The sequence below is a fragment of the Nycticebus coucang genome, chromosome X, assembly GCF_027406575.1.
Source record: "Nycticebus coucang isolate mNycCou1 chromosome X, mNycCou1.pri, whole genome shotgun sequence".
Classification (NCBI taxonomy): Eukaryota; Metazoa; Chordata; class Mammalia; order Primates; family Lorisidae; genus Nycticebus; species Nycticebus coucang.
In genome coordinates, this window is record NC_069804.1 from 183,564,336 (window position 1) to 183,586,509 (window position 22,174).

Consider the following 22,174-nt stretch of genomic DNA (forward strand, 5'->3'; position numbering starts at 1 on the left):
GTAACAGGCAAATAGGGTTTCTAGTTTTGGCTTCTGCTACTATGTGATCTACAGCCAATCCTTTTCCTTCTCTGGCCCTCAGTTTCTCTTTATTACAATCCAGATGGTTGTTCAAAATGACCTGGAATGGCCCTATTATAATATTTCGGGTAAGCAAGGATTGTATGTACAAGGACATTTGGGTGACCAGAGATGATGAGGGCATGACTAATTGCTGCAGGGGTTGGTTTGCTCTTGTTTGAGATAGTCAGTGACATATAGGTCCCATCCCTTTTTTCTTGCTGCAATGGCAAGGGAAAGAGAAGTAAAAGAAAGGTGTGAGGGTGCTCTGCTACTTAACAAAAGGCAGGGAACTATGAGACATATTGTTTTATAAGTTTGATTCTAAAATGGCTTCAAAAAGGGGAGAGTAAATAGTTAAACCTTCAGCCATGCATCACCAGGCAAGTGAAGCTTTTCTGGGCCCAAGTAATTCCAACTCATTTCACCAGATATGGAGGGAAAATGGAAAGGATCATGTGTTTCTGCTTGACTGTTCTAGTTAACCAAGAGTGAGCTTGAAATCCATGTTGATTGCAACTCTTCTCAATTGTATGATTTAGGAGGTGCACTGCTGGTGAACATGACTGAGCCCTATTTGTTGATTCCCTATCTGGCCCATGGACTCTGGTGAAGCCTCCTTCTGAACTTGCTTTGTTATGGGATGGGAAAGGACAGAGCAGTTTGGGTGGAGGCATTTCATATCATCTAAGATCCCTTCTGGTTCATAGGGGAAGTGATCTGGGCAATAGAATAAGAGCCCTCTAGTCAAAATGTCAGGCTTTTCCATATGATGGGACCAGAACCCAGGAGCACTGACACGACCTGGTCTCCAGGGGCTAACTCCCGTGAACATCTCAGTGACCTTTGTCTTCCATTCCGCTTCCATGGTGTCAGCCCTAGACCCTCACTTCAACTCTGTATCCCCTGAGTATTGGGACAGTGTCGCATCTTAGGGACATCTCAACCGGCGAACCCTGAAGTTCTTCCTGGGAACTCAAACTTGGGGCACAGAGCGCTTTGAGAAATTTAAATTTTCAAGCAACTCTTGGGTTCCTGGAGCCCAATTTCCATCCTGAAGGAGAAGCAAGACTGCTGTGGCCAGAGCCCGGTCACAAAACCCGTTGGTGACTCTCCTTTACCCCTCCCAGAGGTGAGGCACGCAGTGTTACAGCAAGCTAGAGGGTCTGGGAATGAGCAGCAGTTGGGCACCTCCTGATCGTCCTGAAGTGCTTAGGTCTTTCGGAATGCAGATTCAGCCACAGCAGTCAGATACCACACTCCCTTCACCACAAAATACAAACTCTTGGACACTGGCTCTTCCAAGAGAAATCACATTTTTCATTTTGCCGACAAGAGGCCCCCGACCGAGCTCCCTTGGTCTCGGACCTCCGCCCAGCTTTCCAGGAACTAGCCCTCCTCCTTCTCCCCGGGCCCTGCCCCGCCCGCACCCGTGTCTGGAGCTGGCCTGGGGAGGACTGCAGAGGCCTGAAGGGGCGGGGGCCCGGGCGGCGCGCGGGCTGCGGGCGGAGGCAGGAGCGCGCGCCTTTTTGTGCAGCTGTTGGCACCCGCCTGATTGGCTGAGCCGGTGCTGCCGTCGGAGTAGGCGGAGCTAGCCGCGCGCGCCGCTAGGAGCCCGGTCACAGCCTGGAGCGGCCGCAGACGGAGCGCACCTCGCGGGGGCTCGGCGCGTCCGGGGGGCAGCTGCTCGTCTCCGATGCCCGCGATCCCTGCTCCCCGGGCCCTCGCTTCTTTCTCTTTAGAGGAGACTCTTTGCGGAAAAGCCAGCGATCCCGCTCCCCTCTCCCCACGCAGACCCACTCCCCACCCCACTCCTGCCCCTTACCGCGGCGGCGTCTCCCGTGCCCTCCGGCCCCCAGAGCGCCGCGGCCATGGGCATCCGAGGCATGCTGCGGGCCGCCGTGCTCCTGCTGCTCATCAGGACCTGGCTCGCGGAGGGAAACTACCCCACTCCCCTCCCGAAATTCCACTTCGAGTTCCCCTCCGCCGTGCCCGACGTTGTTCGGAACCTCTTCAACTGGTAAGCAGGCACCCCCAGGTTGGGCACGAGGCGGAATTGGAGAGGGCAGAGAGCCTCTGACCTCTTGGACAGAGCAGGCTGGGGGAGGGGGACTCGGACCCCGCCTCGTTGAGCTCGGGCGCTGGCTCCTGGGAGGAGGGGAGGAGGAGTGGGGGCGGCCAGTTGAGATGGAGCCCTAGTTTCAGCCCACCTGTTACTTCGGCGCCTGGCTGCGCCCAAATCCTTGCCCAAACCACAGCACAGGAGGGTGCCCTCACCCCGGGTATGCCCATCCATCCCCAGGGACTAAGGGTCCAGGCAGCTTTCCCCGGTATAGCCCTTTTGCACCTGTGAGATGGGGGAGGGGGACAAGGTGATGAGCAATTCACAAAACATAGACAGGAGGACACCTGTTTGAGTCTGCATTTAAGTACGTTCACTGAGGCGCGCTCGCTAGTGTGCATACATGTATGTTTTAAGGAGTGAAGGACCTTTCCGATGCGGCAGACAGAAATTATTAACTCAACCTCATCTAAGCCCAGAGTGCGATCGGTGGCTGTATAACCATAAACCGTGTAGCCTGGGATGGGTGCGCTTTTGTACTTATTCCTGTGAAAATAATTGAAGATTCAGGGGGGTTTTTTTCTCTGTGTTTGATTTCAAGTTTGTTTGGGTCTGTGAGTATCTTAAAAAATGTTAAACGGTCAGCCTTTACGTGTAGATCACACAAAAAATGTTTATTTGTGGTAGTCAGAGATCTTGAGTGTTGGCACATGGGGAATGTGTGGCCAGAAACAGGCGGGAATGCATTATTTTAATTCAGGAATAATTCATGTGCACACTTTGGAATGTCGCAAAATGGCATTTTTTATTAAAGATGGTGGGGAATCATTTTTAATAATTTTTAAATAGCAAACCAGAACTGAACATGTATTCAGAAAGGGGGGGGTAGCTGGGCATGGTTCCAGCAGACAGCCCTGCAGTGCCCTCAACTCAACATACCAGACTGCGTCAGTGAACACACATGCGAGCACAGGAGTGCGCAGGCGCATGCACACACACACACACACACACACACACACACAGATTTGCAGGGGCTGATGTTCTGATGTTCCCTGGGCAATGCGTCAAAGATTCAATTGGAAGAGTCACAGTGATACCAGGGCCTGTTCTCTTTCACAAGCCCTTTTAGGGGACGGAGCCCTGTTGAAGGTGTAGGTGAGCAGGATGAGAAGAGATCTCTGGGAAGGCCAGCTCTCTGCAGAGCTGAGCTGGGTCCACTTACATGTGCTCACCTAAGACACTTCCAGGCAGGAAGCACATGCTTAGCAAGAAAGATGCCTGCTCCCAAAATGGATGTATTTTCGAGGCTAGCTCTAAGCCCCAAGAATCTGAAATGGTTTGGTTAGATGAGGGTCATAAATCTCTGCTAGGTGAGCAAGGCTCTCTCTGCATCATATGCCATATGCCAAGTCTTAAAAACAGGTGTACAAAAACAAGGTTGATATAAACATGGCAAGAAAATGTCCAGCCCTAGCCCTGGTAGGATAAAGGAGCTAGAGAACATTGGCTTAGCTCAGGAGGGCACTGAGAATGGATGTTGACTTTTCCTGGGGTAATGAGGTGCCCCTAGAAAGAAGATCCCCCCCACCAACCTAGAAAGCAGCATCCAGGCTGATTGCAAGATGGGACTCTTTAGGGGTTGAGATAATGCATTTTTGAAGGCTCCTTCCTGCCCATTCTTTCCCATCTCCTCTTCTACTGCCTCCTCCCTTCCGCCAAGTCCTGCCTGGTAACAGAGTCAGCCTTTGTGCCCCACCCTCTGGATAAAAACTGGGAGGGGGAGAGGGGAAAGGAGTCTGCGTCACTGCTGCGCTTCTGGCTGACTCACCCTGGGGAGGGAGGGGAGCAGGGAGAGTGTGGTACAGGTATGACTGGACATGTCTGCATATGTGCTGGAGAAAGGAAAGCCCTTGCAAGGTGGCCACTGACAAGTCAACCACAAGTCGACCAGAATTTACTGATGACTTCTCTGTTTCAGCAAAAATTGTGCAAATGAAGCTGTGGTTCAAAAGATTCTGGACAGGGTACTGTCGAGTTATGATGTCCGTCTGAGACCGAATTTTGGAGGTAAGCCATAACCAGATACGGGAGGTCTTCGTGTCAGGTAGAATAGAGCTGAGACACAGCAAGCCAGCCCTACCCTGTAAAGCCACCAGTGGCACTCTCCAGCTCTACACCCCTGCCTCTGTAGGTCCCTCCTTCCTGATCCTGCAGAGACCTGCAAGGGGGCACTCCCAGCCTCCCAGCCTCCTGGTATTCTGTTTCCCTGGGATTTCTCCTACTTCTCTGCCTTCATATGCTTGAGACCCCCATTCCCTCAGTACCTCTTTCCAATGCATGACTGGAAAAGGAGCACAGGCAGTGGTTGAGCAGAGTGTAGCACACTGTGCCCCTCAGGCTAGAGTTTTCTGTCCCTTCTTTGTGGAAGACACATGCTTTGGGCACTCACCCCAGTCCCCAGTTCACAACTGAGGGTCCAGTTCCCTACTGAGGACTTGGTCTTCTCTGCTCAGTACACTTAACCCACCCAGCAGTTCCACCTTGGCTCTTCCTTCCCCTCTCCATGTAGCTCACTGCCCTCAGTGTGGTCTTTATAAATCCAGTCTGAGCACTTCCAGAACTTTTCATGGTTTTATCTAACTGCCAAATAAAATCTAAACTCCTCAGCTTAGCACTCAGACCTCTAGCACAGAGATTATAAATAACAAGGAAACTGACACCCAAACCTGCAAGAAGTCCATACACATGTCAGTTTCTCCCTAGATTTCTGCTTAACCTCCCCCTAGGAAAGGACAACTAGCCTGGACTATAAACTATTTAGGCCCCACACCACAGAAGCAGCATTCTCTGGCCCTGGGGACATCCAGAAAACCTCACTGAGGACAGACAGAATAAAAGGGGCAGTAAAGCTGGTTAGTCACATTCCAGCCCAAAGGAAGCTTAAGGAGAATGGAGGGACTAAGCTAAAGTAAAGACCCAACTTCTTGGGGGATCAAAGTAGATACCCCCTCTAAAGTATTAATGAATGCCAATGGTCACATTCTGCATATGAATATGTGTCTCTGAATACACTCCCCTCCACTGGGAGAGCATACAGCTGGGAGGATTTGGCTGGGGTGGTAGGGAGCCACCTGGAAAAGCTGGGTTATGCTTGATGAAGCTTTGGAGGTGGGGCCCTTGACTAGTGTTTCCCCTTTGCTGGGTCACTCTCCTCCCCCCCTCCCTCGGGAATGGATTTAAGGTGAATGTGTGAGGGGAAGCTGGCTGTCTCCCTGCAAGGGCAGTGCCTTTTCTGGGTGGGTCCCCTAGGGAGTATAGAGGGCTCCAGGTGTTAGAAGACAGCCAGCAGACCCTTGCATGGCATCAGCTTTTTAATCAGTCGCACCAAGCACCAGTAGCTACTTCATTTTCTCCTGGCCTCGTTCTGGCTGACCAACAACTATTTGAGTACACCAAGCACATTCTCCACACTGTTTCAGGGCAAGGGTGCCATATCTGCAGGCATCCAGGGCTGGGTGGCAGGGGCAAGAATCAATCTCTGCGGAGGGTCATGCTGAGGTTTGTGGGCATGCAGACTAGGAGTGTACAATAAAACATGGATCCCTGTGTTGATCTGGCCAAACAATACATGAAGGTGGGAGGTCAAGGGCAGCTCAGGGCCTTTTGGCATTTGAACAGAAGGGGGCACTGCAAGCTCTTTATCTGGGGCTGTTACATGGTGGTGGGGTAGGGAAACTAGTTGAGGAGACAGCTAGACCAGGGCATTCAGGGTTTAGAGATCCCAGAAGTCAGCTATACAGACCCCTGTATCTGAGCTAGAGTCGAATTCCAGGGCTTAACTCCCCCCAACACACGCCCCCCCACAAGGTGTCACTTAACAGTGGTCCAGTTCAACAGGAGGTGGACTACAGTGAGAAAAGGAAGAAACTTTATAAAGTCACTTCCTTCTGCCAAGAAAACTGGGACTCTCCAGTGTTGCAAAGTGGTCTTCACTTAGCCCAGCCCCTGGCATGATGTCAGCTCCCCAATATTGTGGCGTGAAGGAATGGTCGACATTCTCACCTACCTTCGTCCATCCATCTGGCTCTTTCTCCAGCTCTATGATGGATGCTGGGGAAGAGGAGGAGTTGGGGCAACGAAGGTTCCAGGAGAGAAGGATGTGATTATCACCACCATTTTTCCTATCTTCCTGAGTCCATCAGGGGACAGTGATGAGATAGATATAAGGCTAAGGCCATCAGCCCAGAGATGGCATTTAGAGTCCTTGTCAGGAAGTTTCTCATTCCTCTCTATTATTCTTTTAGGGCTATGGGATACCTTACTAAATTCTCATCATACTGTTAGTATGTAAGGTGTCCCCTTAGGTGGATAAATTAGAAGAATGTCCCCTTCCTCTGGGCTGCATTCCTGTGCCAGGTCTCATGACTTGGTGAGAAAATGTGAACTGCATTTCTGTTGCCACTTGGAACCCATGGACAGATTTCTGGCCTGCCCTTTAGGGTCCCCAGCATCTATCCCACCATGAGAGGTGGGATTGTCTGAGTGGTGTGAGTAGTCTAGACAAGAAGTCCAACACTGGAAGGGGAGGCTGGCTGCCTGACCCCTCTGGAGCTTGTTGCCTGCCTAACACAGCTTCTGTCCTCTAAAGACGTGGGGGTCCTGAAAGGCCGTCATCAAGAACTGTGTTTCTCAGAACCCCTAGCATCACATAGCACTTTCTGGGGCTTGTTCACAATAGCCCTGAACGCTGGAGTCTGGGCTGTGCCCTAACACAGCTGCACGTTTACTTCTCAGCTGCCACTCACACGCTTATTCCCACTAGTGCTTTGCTTTGTGTAGCATTGGGCTTAGAATTACATTTCCCTCTTTGCAGCTCAGCTTCTGGGCAGTCAGCCTTCAGTGAAACCAGCAAGCTGAATTGCAAGCATCATAAGTGTTTCCCTAGCAGCACTGTGATGTCATACACAGACATGATGGCTTTCCTGTGGGACTGGGTATAGACTGGCTTGAGCCGATGAGGGAACGATAAAATGTATTTGTCCTCAGTGCCTGACAGTTGACTACATGCTTTCGCATCCATGGTCATATCTGAGTCCTGCCAGTGAACAGCACTAACACCTGGGCCTGACAAAAAGCCAGGAAGTAAAAACACACTAATGCACTCATTCACACTTGTACATTCACATACGCTCTCACACGTGCACAAAGATGCACTCCGACAAGCATGGTCTCACGTGCACTTACAGTCACATTAGCAGCCCTACACACAGCGAGCATTTTCACATGAACATGAGTACAGTTCACTCACACCCACGCTGCTCGCGTACAAAAAAAAAGTATAAACTCATTCACATAACACACATGCACAAATGTACACACACATGAACATGCACACACACTCAAATTGACTCATGGTTAACATACACCTACAAACACACATAAAATTATGAGTCACACAATAACATACCCAACACATAGTCACACAGCCACACACGAACTCACATATCCAAATGTATTCACAAATTTACTCTCACATTTTAGCACACACACACACACAAGCATGCTCACATGAACACACTCAAATTTACTCACATTAACACACATACACACAAATATGCTCCCACATCCACATGCATATGTGAACATGCTCACACACCCAAAAGCACTCATAAGTTCACTCACTCAGGAAGACACACATTATCCTCACATACGTGTCCACACCACACCTTCACTCACGCATGAGCATGCTCACATGTACTCAGATCCACTGACATGTTGATGCAAGCAAGCACATTAATAAGCTTTTGCATTCACTCACGAACATTCTCACAAATCCTAGCAGGCTAACATATTCACACTTAACACACGCAAGTGCTCACACCATTTTCACATCAGACAATACACAAATATACTCACGTTCACATACATGAACATGCCCACATATTCACTCAGACGTGCTCACAGATACACTAACACACAAATAGGCTCACACACATATTCACTCCCATACACATACATTCAAATACATGTACACACATTCGTGTACCCGGAAACATGCTCATCCATTCACTGACCCACAAATACACTCACATACATTCACATATTTACTCACACTTCCACAAGAACACACTCAGACACTCGTTCACATGAATTCATATGCGCATGTTTACACATTCACACATACAGACAAGCTCACAAACATTCATGGTCACTCCCTTGTTGCACATAAACATACATTTGCTCCCACACAACACACCTACAAAAATCCATGTGCTCACACACAATACACTCAAGTACACAAACATGTTCACTTGCACACAGAAATGTTACTAACGCAGTCACCTGCACATGAAAACAAATTCATTGACACATGGGCATGCTCACATACATTCACACAGCTCACACAATGACACAACCACAAACCTTGGCTTTTGTTGGGTTCATTTCTTGTCAGTTTTTCTCAGAACATATTTAGAAAAAGAGCATTCCATCCCCTTATTTCTTGACCCCCTCCTTTCAGCATATCGTGGGTCCAGCCTTGCTCTAAGTGCTTGACCTGCACTGACTATGAGGTCAGTGCTATCATTATCCCCATCTTACCCATGAGGAAACTAAGGCTCAGAGAGGTTAGGTGACTTACTTAAGGTTACTCAGCTAACAAGTGTCAAAGTGGGTTCACAGCCAGGCAGTCTGTCTCCTGAATCTATGCTCTTAACCCTTACCCTACCCTTCACATAATACTGTCTTCCTGTGTTGTAGGTGCCCCTGTGCCTGTAAGAATATCCATCTATGTCTCCCACATTGAACAGATATCAGAAATTGATATGGTAAGTGTGTCAGTTCCAGCATGGAGCTGGGGACAGGAGCCATGGAACACGAAGCAGGGCCATAAGCCAATTTCAGCTATTCTGACCTGTTCAGAACTTACATTGAGGAACAAGGTAGATTTTGGAAACTACAGCCGCCTAGAACAAAAAATGTTAGTTGAAGCCCTACATCGTACCATATCCAAAACCTCAGACTTAAAGTGAAAGGTTAGGAAGCTTTTCAAATATGATATAGGACTCTGTCTGTTTCTTGTAGTAGGTAAGGATTTCTTTTAAAAGACACAGAAGGCCAGGCACAGTGGCTCAAACCTGTAATCCCAGCACTCTGGGAAGCCGAAGCAGTTGGATTGCTTGAGCTTACAAGTTTGAGACCAGCCCGAACAAAAGCAAGACCCTGTCTCTACTAAAAATAGAAAAAAAAAAAATGAGGCAAGAGGATCACTTGAGCCCAAGAGTTGGAGGTTGCTGTGGGTTATGATGCCACAGCACTCTGCCCAGGGCAACAGCATAAGACTCTGTCTCAAAAAAAAAAAAGGATAAAAGACACAGAAAACATATACCATAAAGATAAATACTGGTAACTTCAACTACATGAAAATTCTGTTTAGCCAAAATTTCTGCAACTTTTATTTTGCAAAACAAAACTACTATGATAAGTGTAAAAGGATAAGTCAGAATAGACTGAGATATTTACAATACAAAGGACTAATACTCAAAATATAAATAATTTCTGAGAATTAATAAGAAGAGCATTTTAAAAACTGATAGAAAAATGTTCAGAAATGTGAAGAGGAATTTCACTTAGTGAAGAAAACTAGCAGGTAAACATATGAAACGTATGAAAAGGTGCTTGGCCCTGTTAGTAATGCAAAGTAAAACCACAATTAGAACCCATCATATACTCACCAGATTGGCAAAAATCTGAAGTCAAACAATGCCAATCAATGCAGGTCAGTGGGAAGCATTGGAACCCTCAGCCACTCTCGACCCTTGGGTCTTGGCAGGGGTGGAAACTGTAACTTCCTTCCACTTCATTTTTATTTCACTGTGGTTTGGGTATGTATGGTGCATTCACCCAGTGATACACATAGTATATTCATCTATTACCCAGGAATGCAAAGGAACAAATTATAATTACATGTGTCAACTGGAATGAATTTCACAAATATAATGTTGCATGAAAGAAGTAAATTATGAATACATGCAGTATGATTCTATTGGGATAAAATTCTTACAGAAAGGTCTAACTAAGCAATATTTTTCTAGGAATACATAGACAATAAAACTCTAACAAAAAGCAAGAAAATTATTCATCATTAAATCTAGGATAATGGTTATTGCTGGGGGGTATGGGACATGTGTTCTGGAAGGGACACATTGGGGTTTGAAAGTTATTTGTAATGCTCTGCTTCTTAACCTGGACTTTAATTCCATGAGGGCCATTTGATTATTCTTTCCTTAACCATCCATATGTTTCATGCTGTCATCTCTAGCTATTATATATTTCAGTACATTTGCATACACAGATGTGCACACACACACATGCACAATGGGGACAGAGCTGGAACAAGCAAACTTACAACTGGGATTTATCTTTCTCTTCCCAGGACTATACAATCACCATGTTTTTTCATCAGACCTGGAAAGATTCACGCTTAGCATACTATGAGACTGACCTGAACCTGACCCTGGACTATCGGATGCATGAGAAGCTGTGGGTCCCTGACTGCTACTTTCTGAATAGCAAGGATGCTTTTATGCATGATGTGACTGTGGAAAACCGTGTGTTTCAGCTTCACCCAGATGGAACGGTGCGGTATGGCATCCGGTAAGTCACCCTAGCAGCTTGGGGATGTCCCACCAGGCTTCCTTCTTCCTACCCAGTATCCCACGAACATGCTGAGGGCCATGCAAACCTGTCTTGTGTTGTCCCCCTTGCCCATCCTACCCAGTAGCCAAAGTAGAACTTTCAGTTTCCCACAAACAATAGTGGCTGTGCTTTCTCCACATCTTGGTTTCTGCTGTTCCTTCTGTGTAAGGTGACCTTTTCCTCTTTCCATGAGTTGAAATCTTGCCCACCTTCCCTTCAACCCCTAACTCAAATGCCCTCTGAAAGACCTCTCTCTCCACCTGAGCACTGCAGACATTGGGAGGGAAATAGACAAGTGCTTAGACCCATGCAATGAAGGAAGGGCACGGTCTCTGCCATTCAGTTCACTCACCCAGTTTTTCCAGGTCTGATCTCTGGGTTTCTCTTTATCTTGGGGCACTCTCACTCCATCTCTGTCTTTCTCTATCCCCTTTCCCATGGACCAAAGCTCTAGTCAGAGAATAACAAAGCTTGCTGGGAACAGGTCACTGGTCACTCTTGTGCTGTAGAAAGGGGGTGTCAGCTGATTCATGCCACATAGAGGATTTGTAGCAAGGAGAGAAACACAGGGACATGAACACGCACACACACCAAATCCAGTGCACAAAATGGCAATTGCACAAAATGACTAGGGTAGGGTTAGGAGACGGGAAGGACACAGTAAGAGGTAAGACAGAGCCTCCCAGCTGAGGCTGCAGAGAGCTTTTTTGTCATTATCCACTCTCCCATTTATCACTTTTCCCACCTCTCCAGGGCTTCCTAGACCCCTCCTCAGATTCTCCCGCTGGTTGCACCACACAGTACCTTCAAGCCCCTGCCCACGTTTCCATGGCATCACAGAGATGTCAGTCTCCCACTGGTGTTTTGTTAGTCCCCAGTACCCACATTGGCCCACACCTCAGGCATGTAGCACAGATATGGGCGGAGGTGATTCTGGGGCAAGGGTCAAGGCTGTCATCTGTACACATGCACTGCACAGCTGCACTCCACATCGGATCTGGAGCCTCGGCCGCTTCCCTGTAGCCCCGAGTGTTCTCTCAGCAGCCCTGCTCCCCCTTTAGAAAGCACGAGTCCCTTCTAGTCTCTGCATTCTGTTTCCTCAAGGGCCTTCCCCATTCTGGCACCCTGCATTTTTCTGACGTGCCATACATTATTCCTTGTTAAGTCCTGCCCGGTCTTTTGGTGTCTTTGTCACATGCACATTCCCTGTGTCCTCCCTACACGTGGGTTGCTCCTTGGGGTCACTCTTCCCTCCCCAGTCCTGCAGTTCTCTCAGGAATGCTGCTAGTCTGGGCCGGGCTCACTTTTCCCTTCCATTTTGTTTTCCTTTGCAGACTCACTGCCACAGCAGCTTGTTCCCTGGATCTGCGTAAATTCCCTCTGGATAAGCAGACCTGCAAGCTGGAGGTGGAGAGCTGTACGTATGTCCCCATGGCCCCTTCTTCCCTACCTGGGGCTGTGGAAACCAGGAAACTAAAGGCAGAAATGACAGGAAGAGGAACAACACATTTCTCCTCTCTCTTCCTCCTCATTCTGTCTCCCTTCAATAGATGGTAGAAGGAAAGATAGATGGTAGACACCTGATGACAGGTGATTGACTGACAGAGGTATATATATGGCATCTGGGAGCAGATGGCCTTTAGGGTGGCCTCTTGGGAAGCATCACCTCCTGCTGAGAAATTGTTCATTGCATGTCTTTACTGTGCTTTCCTGCCTGGCTAAGAAAAGCCAAAGTGAGAGTTCTTTTTCCCCCATGTTTAGACTCAGCAAACCACAAAGGAGCCTCCAAAGCAGCAAGTTCCCACCATCCTTTGGTTTTCACAGACCACTATGGTGGGGAATCTGGCTATGTCCTTTTTCTGAAACTAACTTTCTGTTTCCCTCCCTTCCCAGATGGCTACACTGTTGAAGATATCCTGTTATCATGGGAGGACAATGACAGTGCCATCCACATGACTGAGGAGCTGCATATCCCTCAGTTTACTTTCCTAGGGAGGACAATTACTAGCAAGGAGGTGTATTTCTACACAGGTGGGTCTGGCCACTTCCTTCCTGCCTATCTCTTGTCCCCTTTGTACTACCATAAACTCCTGGGGGCCTCTGCCTTTGATCCCTACACTCCCTGATACCTCCTTTCCCTTTTCCCACTGGTTCTGCACACCTTCCAGGCCCCCTTAAGAAAGCCCCAATGGCTCCCCCTGCAAGCAAGGAATGGATGTGAAGGATCTTGGCCATGTTTATAACACTTTGCACTTATAAAAGATCCATGCTTCTCTCAGGGCCAGCCTCTCATCCCCTATCTGTGTACAGCTTGGAACCATCTCTCCTCTTTCCCATTCAAAAATGTCAGCTAACATGGAGCCAGGGAGAAAGCAATGGGGAGAGAGTTAACTCACCGTGACACATGGGCCTGCTGAGATGTGCCATTGTCACTGGCCTGCCTAGGCTGGATGCCTATGGACAGAGTGTTAGAGGCTAAACTGCCCATCAGTCACCTACTTCTCCATCCTGTACCTCTCTACCCTGCAAATCCCCTTAGCCCTGCTACCCTGACATCAGTATGTCTCCTTGCCAGGTTCCTACATGCGCCTGATTCTCAAGTTCCAGGTCCAGAGGGATGTCAACAGCTACCTGGTGCAGGTCTATTGGCCTACTGTCCTCACCACTATTCTCTCCTGGATTTCGTTTTGGATGAACTATGATTCTTCTGCAGCCAGGGTGACAATTGGTAGGTCCTGTCTCTATCCCAGGGAGGAATGTAGGTCATTTTCCTCAGACCAAAGTTGAGAGGAGGGAAGCAGTATCTGGAGCAGTGTGTGACTGCACAGGCCAGGATACAGGGCTTTCCAGAAGGCATCTGTGTAGGTGCTCAGCCAGTCCCCAGTAAAGAGGCTGACATGGGAGAGAAGAGTGAAGAAAACAGTAAGATTGGAATCTTGGTATGTTGCCGCGGACCGCCCGGTCGGTGGCCTTCAGTCCGAGGGAATGCAGGGAGAAGGAACGAGGAAGATCGAGAGATCGGCGAAGAAATGACAGTCTGACACACTACGGGTGAAGTATGTAGCTGTGAATTTTACTAGGTGCTGTACGGCTATATGCCGTGGGCGCGACAGTATGTTGTGCCCAAAGTACCAGAATTCATTATTTGTTGAATCCATAAGTAAACGGACAAGTCACAGATCTAGATCAGAAATACAATACAATAAATAATGACTTCAGCGAGGTATGAAAACACTTTGCCAGACAGCAGAGGGCTTCCAGAGACAGAAGCTGTCAGAGTCCAGAGGAAGAAGTGACTCAGGCATTGGCAGCTAAAACTACCAAAAAAATATTGTTCAAAGTGGGTTTTGAAGATTTGCAGCAGGTAGAGATACCAGCCTTGGCCTTTTCCCTAGAGGAAATAGATGTATTCAAGACATAGGGCCTGAACAGAAAGCTGAATCACAGTTCTGGGGCAAGAGCAGAGAAGGTGAGGACAGCAGCAGAAAGATAGCTTAGGGAGACTTGGGAAGACCTTGAAGTTCATGTCTAAGGCATGAGGGGTCATGAAAGATTTTTGAGCAGTACCGAGAAGGAGCCTAAGGCAGCGGTTCTCAATCTGTGGGTCGTGACCCCTTTGGGGGTCGAACAACACTTTCACAGGGGTCACCTGAGACCATCAGAAAACACATATTTCAGTTATGAAGTAGCAACACCTGAAGTAGCAACGAAAATAATAATAATTTTATGGTTGGGGGTCACCAAAATATGAGGAACTATGTTAAAGGGTCACAGCATTAGGAAGGTTGAGAACCACTGGCCTAACAGATCGACACTCTGCTTTGTCTGACCTCATCCAACAGAAGGCAGTTGTGCCCCAGATCCAGGTCTGGTTTCACTTTCGCCATCTTTAGGGCTAACTCCTTACCTTCCTTTTTTAGGAGATCATTCTAAACTAAACCTTTGTATTAAAAAAATAAAATAAAATAAACCTTTGTATTTGTGTAATATTTTAAGGTTCACAAATATTCCCAGTGACTAAAGGAAGACAAAAGGGTAAGGGGACATCATAGGGCAAGGTGGGGCTGAAGATAAAAGTCTCTGTGAAGCTATGGCTGGGGGTTTGGAACTTGACCCTAAGAACAATGGGATGTCATTGAACCATTAAGCATAGGCTTGAGTTTAAAGATGGGGGGAAAGAACAAAGAAAGCCGAAGGCCTTGGCTGAGAGTACCCCCCCAGAGATGACTGGGGGCACAATAGCTGGCTGAGAAGGTCGGCCACCAGAGGAGACTAAGCCTATCTGTGCTATTTGTAGGCCTAACTTCGATGCTCATCCTGACCACCATTGACTCACATCTGCGGGATAAACTCCCTCACATCTCCTATGTCAAGGCCATTGACATCTATATCCTCGTGTGCTTATTCTTCGTGTTCCTGTCCCTGCTGGAGTACGTCTACATCAACTATCTTTTCTTCAGCCGAGGACCTCGGCGCCATCGTAGACGACGAAGGAGGCCACGAAGAGTCATTGCCCGCTACCGGTACCAGGAAGTGGTGGTGGGAAACGTGCAGGTTTGACTTTTTGACTGACAATCAGCCTTCCCTGAGCACCTCTCAAGCCCTGGCTTAGCGCTTTTGACCCTTTCGCATTTCTTAGTTCCTTTAATCCTCACACACAGAGCACACATCCACATGCACAAGTAACAAGGAAGTGGGACTATTTATCATCACTCCTTTACAGACAATCATTGTCCAAGGTCACAAGCCAAGTAAATAGCAAGGCTAAATTTCTCCAGACCTTTGGACCAAAGTTGGTCCACTTTGCATGCTTCCAGGGCAGGCAATGAAGCTGGAAGGGAAGATGGGCACAGGGAGGCTGAAAGGAAGACAGACACTGGAGAGGCTGGCCTGCCTACCCCTCCTTCTTTGGCACTTCAGACTCCCAAGGCAATGCTGAGGCTTTGACAGTATGTTATTTATCCAACAATGTCCCTCCTTCACAGAGAGCCCAGCCCTGCCCGCCTAAACAGGACTCCATCTACCACACAGTGCTCCTGAGGGAGCAGCTGCTTCCAGGGAGACATTGGCTTGGCAGCTGCCATAGCCTTCCCTTGCATGCTAATAGCCTCTTGGTCCTGTTCCTCAGCCCCCTGAACACCAGAGACCCCAAGAGGAGATGGCTCTGTCAAAGAGATCAATAGTAACATTGCAAGAGCTGATGAGGAAAGCCCCTTCCCTCCTCCCTCCCCCCCATGCATAGCCATCTAGGCCATGTGACACTGATGAGCCTATCCATTATCTCTCAAAGGATGGCCTGATTAACGTGGAAGATGGAGTCAGCTCTCTTCCCATCACCCCAGCGCAGGCCCCCTTGGCAAGCCCGGAAAGCCTCGGTTCTTTGACATCCACCTCCGAGCAGGCCCAGCTGGCCACCTCGGAAAGCCTCAGCCCACTCCCTTCTCTCTCAGACCAGTCCCAGCTGGCCACTGGAGAAAGCCTGGGTGATCTCCCTTCCACCTCAGAGCAGGCCCAGCTCAGCCATGGTGTTCAATTTCATGGTTTCTGGGATGATGACAGTATTATTCCTACCGAGATCCGCAACCGTGCTGAGGTCCATAGGGATGCTGAGACAGAAGATTCCGAGGACTCCGATGACTCTGATGAAAGCTTGAGCTCGGATGAGAGCCACGGCCATGGCCAAGGCCCTGGTGGGAGGCCCATGCTTCACCGTGGCCAGGGGTGTGTGCAAGAAGCAAACCGTGACCTTGATGACATCCATAGCTTACCTGATGATGTCAATATTGAGAGCAGCTGCCTTGGCCTTGAGGAGAATCTCAGACGTGACACTGATAGTATCTGGAGCCTGGATGATGATGAGCTCATGGCTGGTGGCCAAGAGAAGGATAGTAGCTCAGAGTCTGAGGATAGTCCTCCCCCGAGCCCTGGGTGTGCCTTCACTGAAGTGTTTTTCTTCAGTGTCTTTAACCCCGACTACGTCCCTAGGGTTGACAAGTGGTCCCGATTCCTCTTCCCTCTTGCCTTTGGGCTGTTCAACCTTGCTTACTGGGTATACCATATCTATTAGTCCTCGGACACCCAGAGCAGCAGGGTCACCATGCTGTGTTCCTTTACAGTTTCTTTTGGTTTTGTTTTCCTTTGTTGCCCTCTTTCCTTCGTTCATTTTATTTTGTGGGTTTTGGTCATTCTAATCAGTTCAACACTTCTCTTTATAAACACGGGGTGGGGGTGATTAGAAAGAATGCCTTCTGGCTGGAAGAGAAGGAGTTGATGAGAAGTCGGAGGTAAATAGCACATTGATTTCCTTTCCTGCTAGAAGGCACTAGCCTTTTCAAAGACTTCTCACACTAGCAAACATGGAAAAGCCCCTGGAAAGGTTTAGAGGACAGACGGGAACCAGGCTGGGGGATGGGAATGATCTAAGCCTTGCTCACAAACATTTCTGGGGTCTTTTCTGTCCCCCAATGTGTCACCATTTCTTTTTCATGACTTTTTTCTTCTTTTTTTCCTTCTAGGGTTTATGGACCTTGCTCACCCTCTGCTAAGGGCTTAGTCAAGCTGGGTTGGGCTGGGATGCACAAAAGAAGAGCTAGCCATAACTTGGAAGTACAGGGAATTGGCCATAGGAAACTTAGGGATCATTTGTAAGTGCCTTTTCCCCACTATTTTTGCCGTATTTAGAGCATGCAGTTTGGGAGGAGAAGATGGGTGGGTGAGACTACAGAATACGATGTCAGGGTAAGTGACAAAGCACCCACCCAACAGGAGCTTGCAGTGGGCAGGGGGCAATGTCAGGTTGGAAATGATACTGTTGAGCTGGCCTCTTTGGAGGAACTGGAATTTCTCTTGCCTGTATTTCTGTTTCAAAGTGCTTCACACTAAGGGCTTAATTCATCATACATTTAAGTCAGGAGACAGCTTGCTATCAGCTGCTGATTTGATTGGTAATCCCAGTGTAAGCACTTGGTTTATAAACACTAGGGTTAGGGAAGTTCGGACTTGTGATTTCACCATCTGACCTAGACTAGCAGATGAACATCTCTTGTAAATTTATATACTAGTCCTTTCTATTTGTCTAGGACATAGTAAGTGCGAACAAGCTCCCTGACCTACCACGTTATTGGATCCTCACAGGAGCCCTGTGAGCCAGGAAAGGCAAAGCACATTGTTCCCAGTGTTGCAAAGAAAACAAGTGGACCTTAGTACCACGTTTGAGGACATGCAGTGAGTGAGTGGTAAAACCACCTCACTTGCTCCTCCTTCTCCTTATCCTAACTCTCAACCAAAGTATTTCCCTTCCTTCTCTCCCCTTTACAAAAGGGAGTGCTCGGGCAGAGTCTGCCTCTCTATCAGGCCCCTAACCCCAATCCACAGCGGGTGTCTCTGCAGAAACTAGCTGGTGACCAGCCAATGAGCAGATGGAGAACATGGGCACTGCCTGCCCAGCAGGGCCTCTTGCATAAGTAAGACTGGCCTACACTCCAACTTGCCAAGCAGCTCCAGCTCATTGATGGAGGCCATAAGGGAGTAAGCTTCACTGAGCACTCCACTTGTACCCTACCTTTTCCTTCTAAAGCCTCTCTTGCAGCCCCTCACCCCTCACCCCTCTACCCACCTACCTGTTAGGTATACGTCTATGTTTGTGTTTCCTTGTATGCCTGGGTGTGTTCATGTGCATCCAGGTAGGTCTATGCACATACAACCATTTGATAAGCTGTGTGGTACTGTGCCTCTCTGTGTAAATCTATTGCTATGTGTAGGAATGTATCTGCAACAATGCGTGGATGTGTGTACATGTGTGTGCTTGTATGTATACGCGTGGTGTATGCTGAGTGTAAATACATGGCTGCGCAGCTGTGTGTACCTCATTTGAATGAGTATGAAAGGAAATATACAGCATATGTATTCTCTGTTGGTGACCCTTCCAGAAGCACCAGAATTCCCTTGGCCTGTTCCCACAGGGGATTCTGGAGGTGGCCCTTTGGCTTGGCTGGTTAACTGTTCCTTTCCAATTCCCTGTTCCAGGGAGTAGCATCTCCTGGTTCCCTCCCTCCACTCATCTGTGCTGTCTTCTGGAGAGAAGATCCAGAGGAAGTGAATGTAGCCCAAAGGAGTGGTAATTTAGTGCCTTCAGGTAGGAATTGCTTGGTCCTTAGGATCAGCTGCAAGTACAGACAGAGCGAACATTTTGCTTTGTCCTGAGAGAACATGTTTGGGAGTAACAGGCGGGGGGTGCAGGAGGAGCCTGAAAGATGCATTAAGAACAGAAGTATAGTATAAACAATGGGGTGAGAGGGCCAGTGAACTGGACAGGGAGTTGTATATGGTCTTTATTCCAATTGCCTTATAAGACTGACACATGTGTGGCAGCTAGTGGCAGCCGCAGGCAGGTGATGTAAAGCAGCCCCCATGGACTGTGGTGTTAACCCACTAGGGGATAGGAAGCATTTTAGTAGCCCATCCTGTGATGGTTATTGGCTGCTGGACTCCAGCAACGGGCCTCACATGTTCCACCTTAGACTTGAAGTCCTGAAGTCTCCACTTGCACCCTTCCAGGGAAAGTGATAGAAGGGAGAGAGGGAAGTGCAAAGGTGCCCCAGGGACTGCCTGCTTCAGTGGGCCTAGCCTGTCTCTTCCTCCCTTCTACACAAGCATATAGCTTTTCACACTTAAACACACCCAAATGGACCCACACTGTCACCCATGTGTGCAGACACTCACATATGGCCACACATATTCACATGCTCACATACACGCACAGAAATCTTATAGGACAATTGAAAGCAAGAAAGTTGCCACCAGACTAAGATTGCCTCTTTATTTTTGGACACCTCACAGAGAGATCCAGGTTGAGGGGGGAGCAGTAGCCTCACATCTGGTGCTCCAAACATGGCTAGATGGTTGATAGACTTGGATTGGGGTCTCTAAGGACCCTGGAAGGACTTTGAGCCCTGAAGGGGCAAGCAGTTGATTTGGGTTGCAGTCATAAAGGGAGATTGGAGCAGGGGGAACAAAAAGAGTTCTAAGATGTATCTGGCCCAATGAACATGAAGCCTTCACAGTACAGGGGAAGGGTGGAAAGACCAGTTGTAAATACTCTAGATCCACACAGCTATCATATTATACCTTATAAAGAATATCTTGCCCTAATGTGCTGCAATAAGAGCAGCTGAACTCTGCTGCAACTCGCATTCTGTAGGTTAAGTGTCAAGGTGAGGTGGAGGTTTGGCAATGACACCTTTTCAAGAACTTGAACCTTGTGAGTTTGTCATTGGTTTAGTTGTTTGAGCCTGAAAATTGCCAGATCTCCCCTTGTCAAATCCTGTATGTGGTCTGTCGTCTGTGTCATTGAGCCTCATCCTCAGATGTCCCCAGCCCCTCCCTAGCAGCTGACTGCCTCTGTCCCCTCCCTTCCCTCTCTTCACAAGTAACTCTGGAAGTATAGAGCATCCAGCTGGGTGTTCCTGGGGTACAGCCCAGGAGTCTTTGTCAGCCCCAGCCAATCAAAGAGTGCTTAGTAATTTGGAGCTTGGGCAGCATCTGAGATGGAGTGACCCCAACTTTCCTCCTCTACCCACCTTCCCTCTCATCCACTTTCCCCCTAGAATCCTTTCCGTGCCACTACCACAGGAAGGACACCCCTTGTCTTTCCAAAGTGTTGTTTTGGTGTGGGGATGGGTAACATGTTTCCTACCAAGTTCTTGCCCATTCCATCTGCCACTGTGGGGTGCCTTTGCGCAGGTCATGGATGATCTTTTGGGACTTAATGGAGCTTGTCAAATGTATTCTTACAATTCTTGTCATCTTGTTAATAGCAGGGCTGCAAAGTCTTTGCATATCTAGAGCTGATTTTTGCTGAGACTGTAGCTATTCCTAATGAGGTTTCTTTATTCTGTATATACAAAAACTAACCCATTGAGCTATTAACTAATGAATGCATTTACTAAGCTATCTACCTGCATGGTCCCCTGCTGTGGTGATGTGCAGTAACTTTCTAGCTATTCTGTAGCCCAACATCAAAGGAAATCGTGACTTGTCCTACTAAAAGTGCAGTATGTTCATGTTTGTTGTATAACGTCCTGTGACCCATATGAAATCTGTTTTATCACTGTTGGGGATTCAGGGGAGGGAGGCGGGAGGGGGTTAACGTAGCTCCCTGATACACTTACCTTATGAAGTAGCCCCAGTTGGTCGGGGTCACTCCTATTGACTGAATTTGCGGGAGACTTTGCGCCCGCCACCTTGCCGGACTGCATCCCCAGGGTCAGTAGTCATCAGCTGAGCTGAAGGTGCCGAGTCTAGCACCACCTGCCTGACATCCAGCAGTGCCAGCAGATTCTTCAGAGAGCAGACGAAGTAGCGTAAAATCACACATGCACACAGGCCTTCAGGAGCATGCTGTGTCCAGACTGAAAACCAAGAAAAGAGAAGGAGGACCAAAACGAAGTTGTCCTGGATGGCCTGACCCAGAAAGGGGGCACAAAGCCACAGAGCCTCAAGAAATGACTGGGTGCCTTCTTTGTCCTCATTCGATGTACATTCTTGCATGAAAAAGACCTTGACCAGCCTGGACTTCAAAAAAGTAAAACTAAGACATATAAAATTATGCTTCTGTGAAAGATACTGAAATAAAATACTATCAATAGCCAAAAGAACAATAAATAGGTATAATGGCAAGCACTTGGCCTGGTCATTGTGTTTCCTCTGTTGCATTACAAAGTTGCATGGGGCATCCGCCGGGACCAGGAATCCTCTGGCCTCCATCATTCAGTGTGTCCTTCCCATGGCTTCCCACATGGACTTTTTCATACCCCAGGACGTTGGAAGCCTTGATTTTCATGAGGAGGGGAATTAGCAACAGCATAGATGAAATTAGCTCACACTTGCACAAGCCACTCTTAATCATTTGAAACAAACAAAAAAAATATAATGGAACAACCATTGTGGCGCCAAAATACAAGTTAGACATTTCGTTCCATTTTATTGGGGGGGGGGGGGCAGGGAAAGGCATCTTTATTAAAAACAAACTTGTTCTTTTTTTTTTTTTTTTTTTTTGTAGAGACAGAGTCTCACTTTATGGCCCTCAGTAGAGTGCCGTGGCCTTACACAGCTCACAGCAACCTCCAACTCCTGGGCTTAAGCGATTCTCTTGCCTCAGCCTCCCGAGTAGCTGGGACTACAGGCGCCCGCCACAACGCCCGGCTATTTTTTTGGTTGCAGTTTGGCTGGGGCCGGGTTTGAACCCGCCACCCTCAGTATATGGGGCCGGCACCCTACCAACTGAGCCACAGGCGCCGCCCAAGAACAAACTTGTTTTAAAAATCTTTGCCAATGTGGATATGCAGAATAGAGAGC

At 48.2% G+C, this 22,174-nt stretch overlaps 1 protein-coding gene across 1 annotated transcript; it reads left to right on the plus strand.

The window, feature by feature from the left end:
• Positions 1-1,698: 1,698 nt before the first annotated feature.
• GABRQ (gamma-aminobutyric acid type A receptor subunit theta) lies at positions 1,699-21,488 on the plus strand. Its single transcript, XM_053581122.1, has 9 exons — positions 1,699-2,080; positions 4,101-4,189; positions 8,882-8,949; positions 10,557-10,777; positions 12,154-12,236; positions 12,713-12,850; positions 13,395-13,547; positions 15,117-15,373; positions 16,110-21,488. The coding sequence occupies exons 1-9, from the start codon at positions 1,932-1,934 to the stop codon at positions 16,884-16,886; spliced, it is 1,935 nt and encodes a 644-aa protein (XP_053437097.1). The 5' UTR covers positions 1,699-1,931; the 3' UTR covers positions 16,887-21,488.
• The last annotated feature ends 686 nt before the right edge of the window (positions 21,489-22,174 follow it).

Coding starts and splice junctions, on each gene's coding strand:
- GABRQ (XM_053581122.1), top strand. CDS start 1,932: ATGGGCATCCGAGGCATGCTGCGGGCCGCCGTGCTCCTGCTGCTCATC. Junction 8,950..10,556: donor AGATATCAGAAATTGATATG/GTAAGTGTGTCA, acceptor TTCTCTTCCCAG/GACTATACAATCACCATGTT. Junction 10,778..12,153: donor ACGGTGCGGTATGGCATCCG/GTAAGTCACCCT, acceptor TTTCCTTTGCAG/ACTCACTGCCACAGCAGCTT.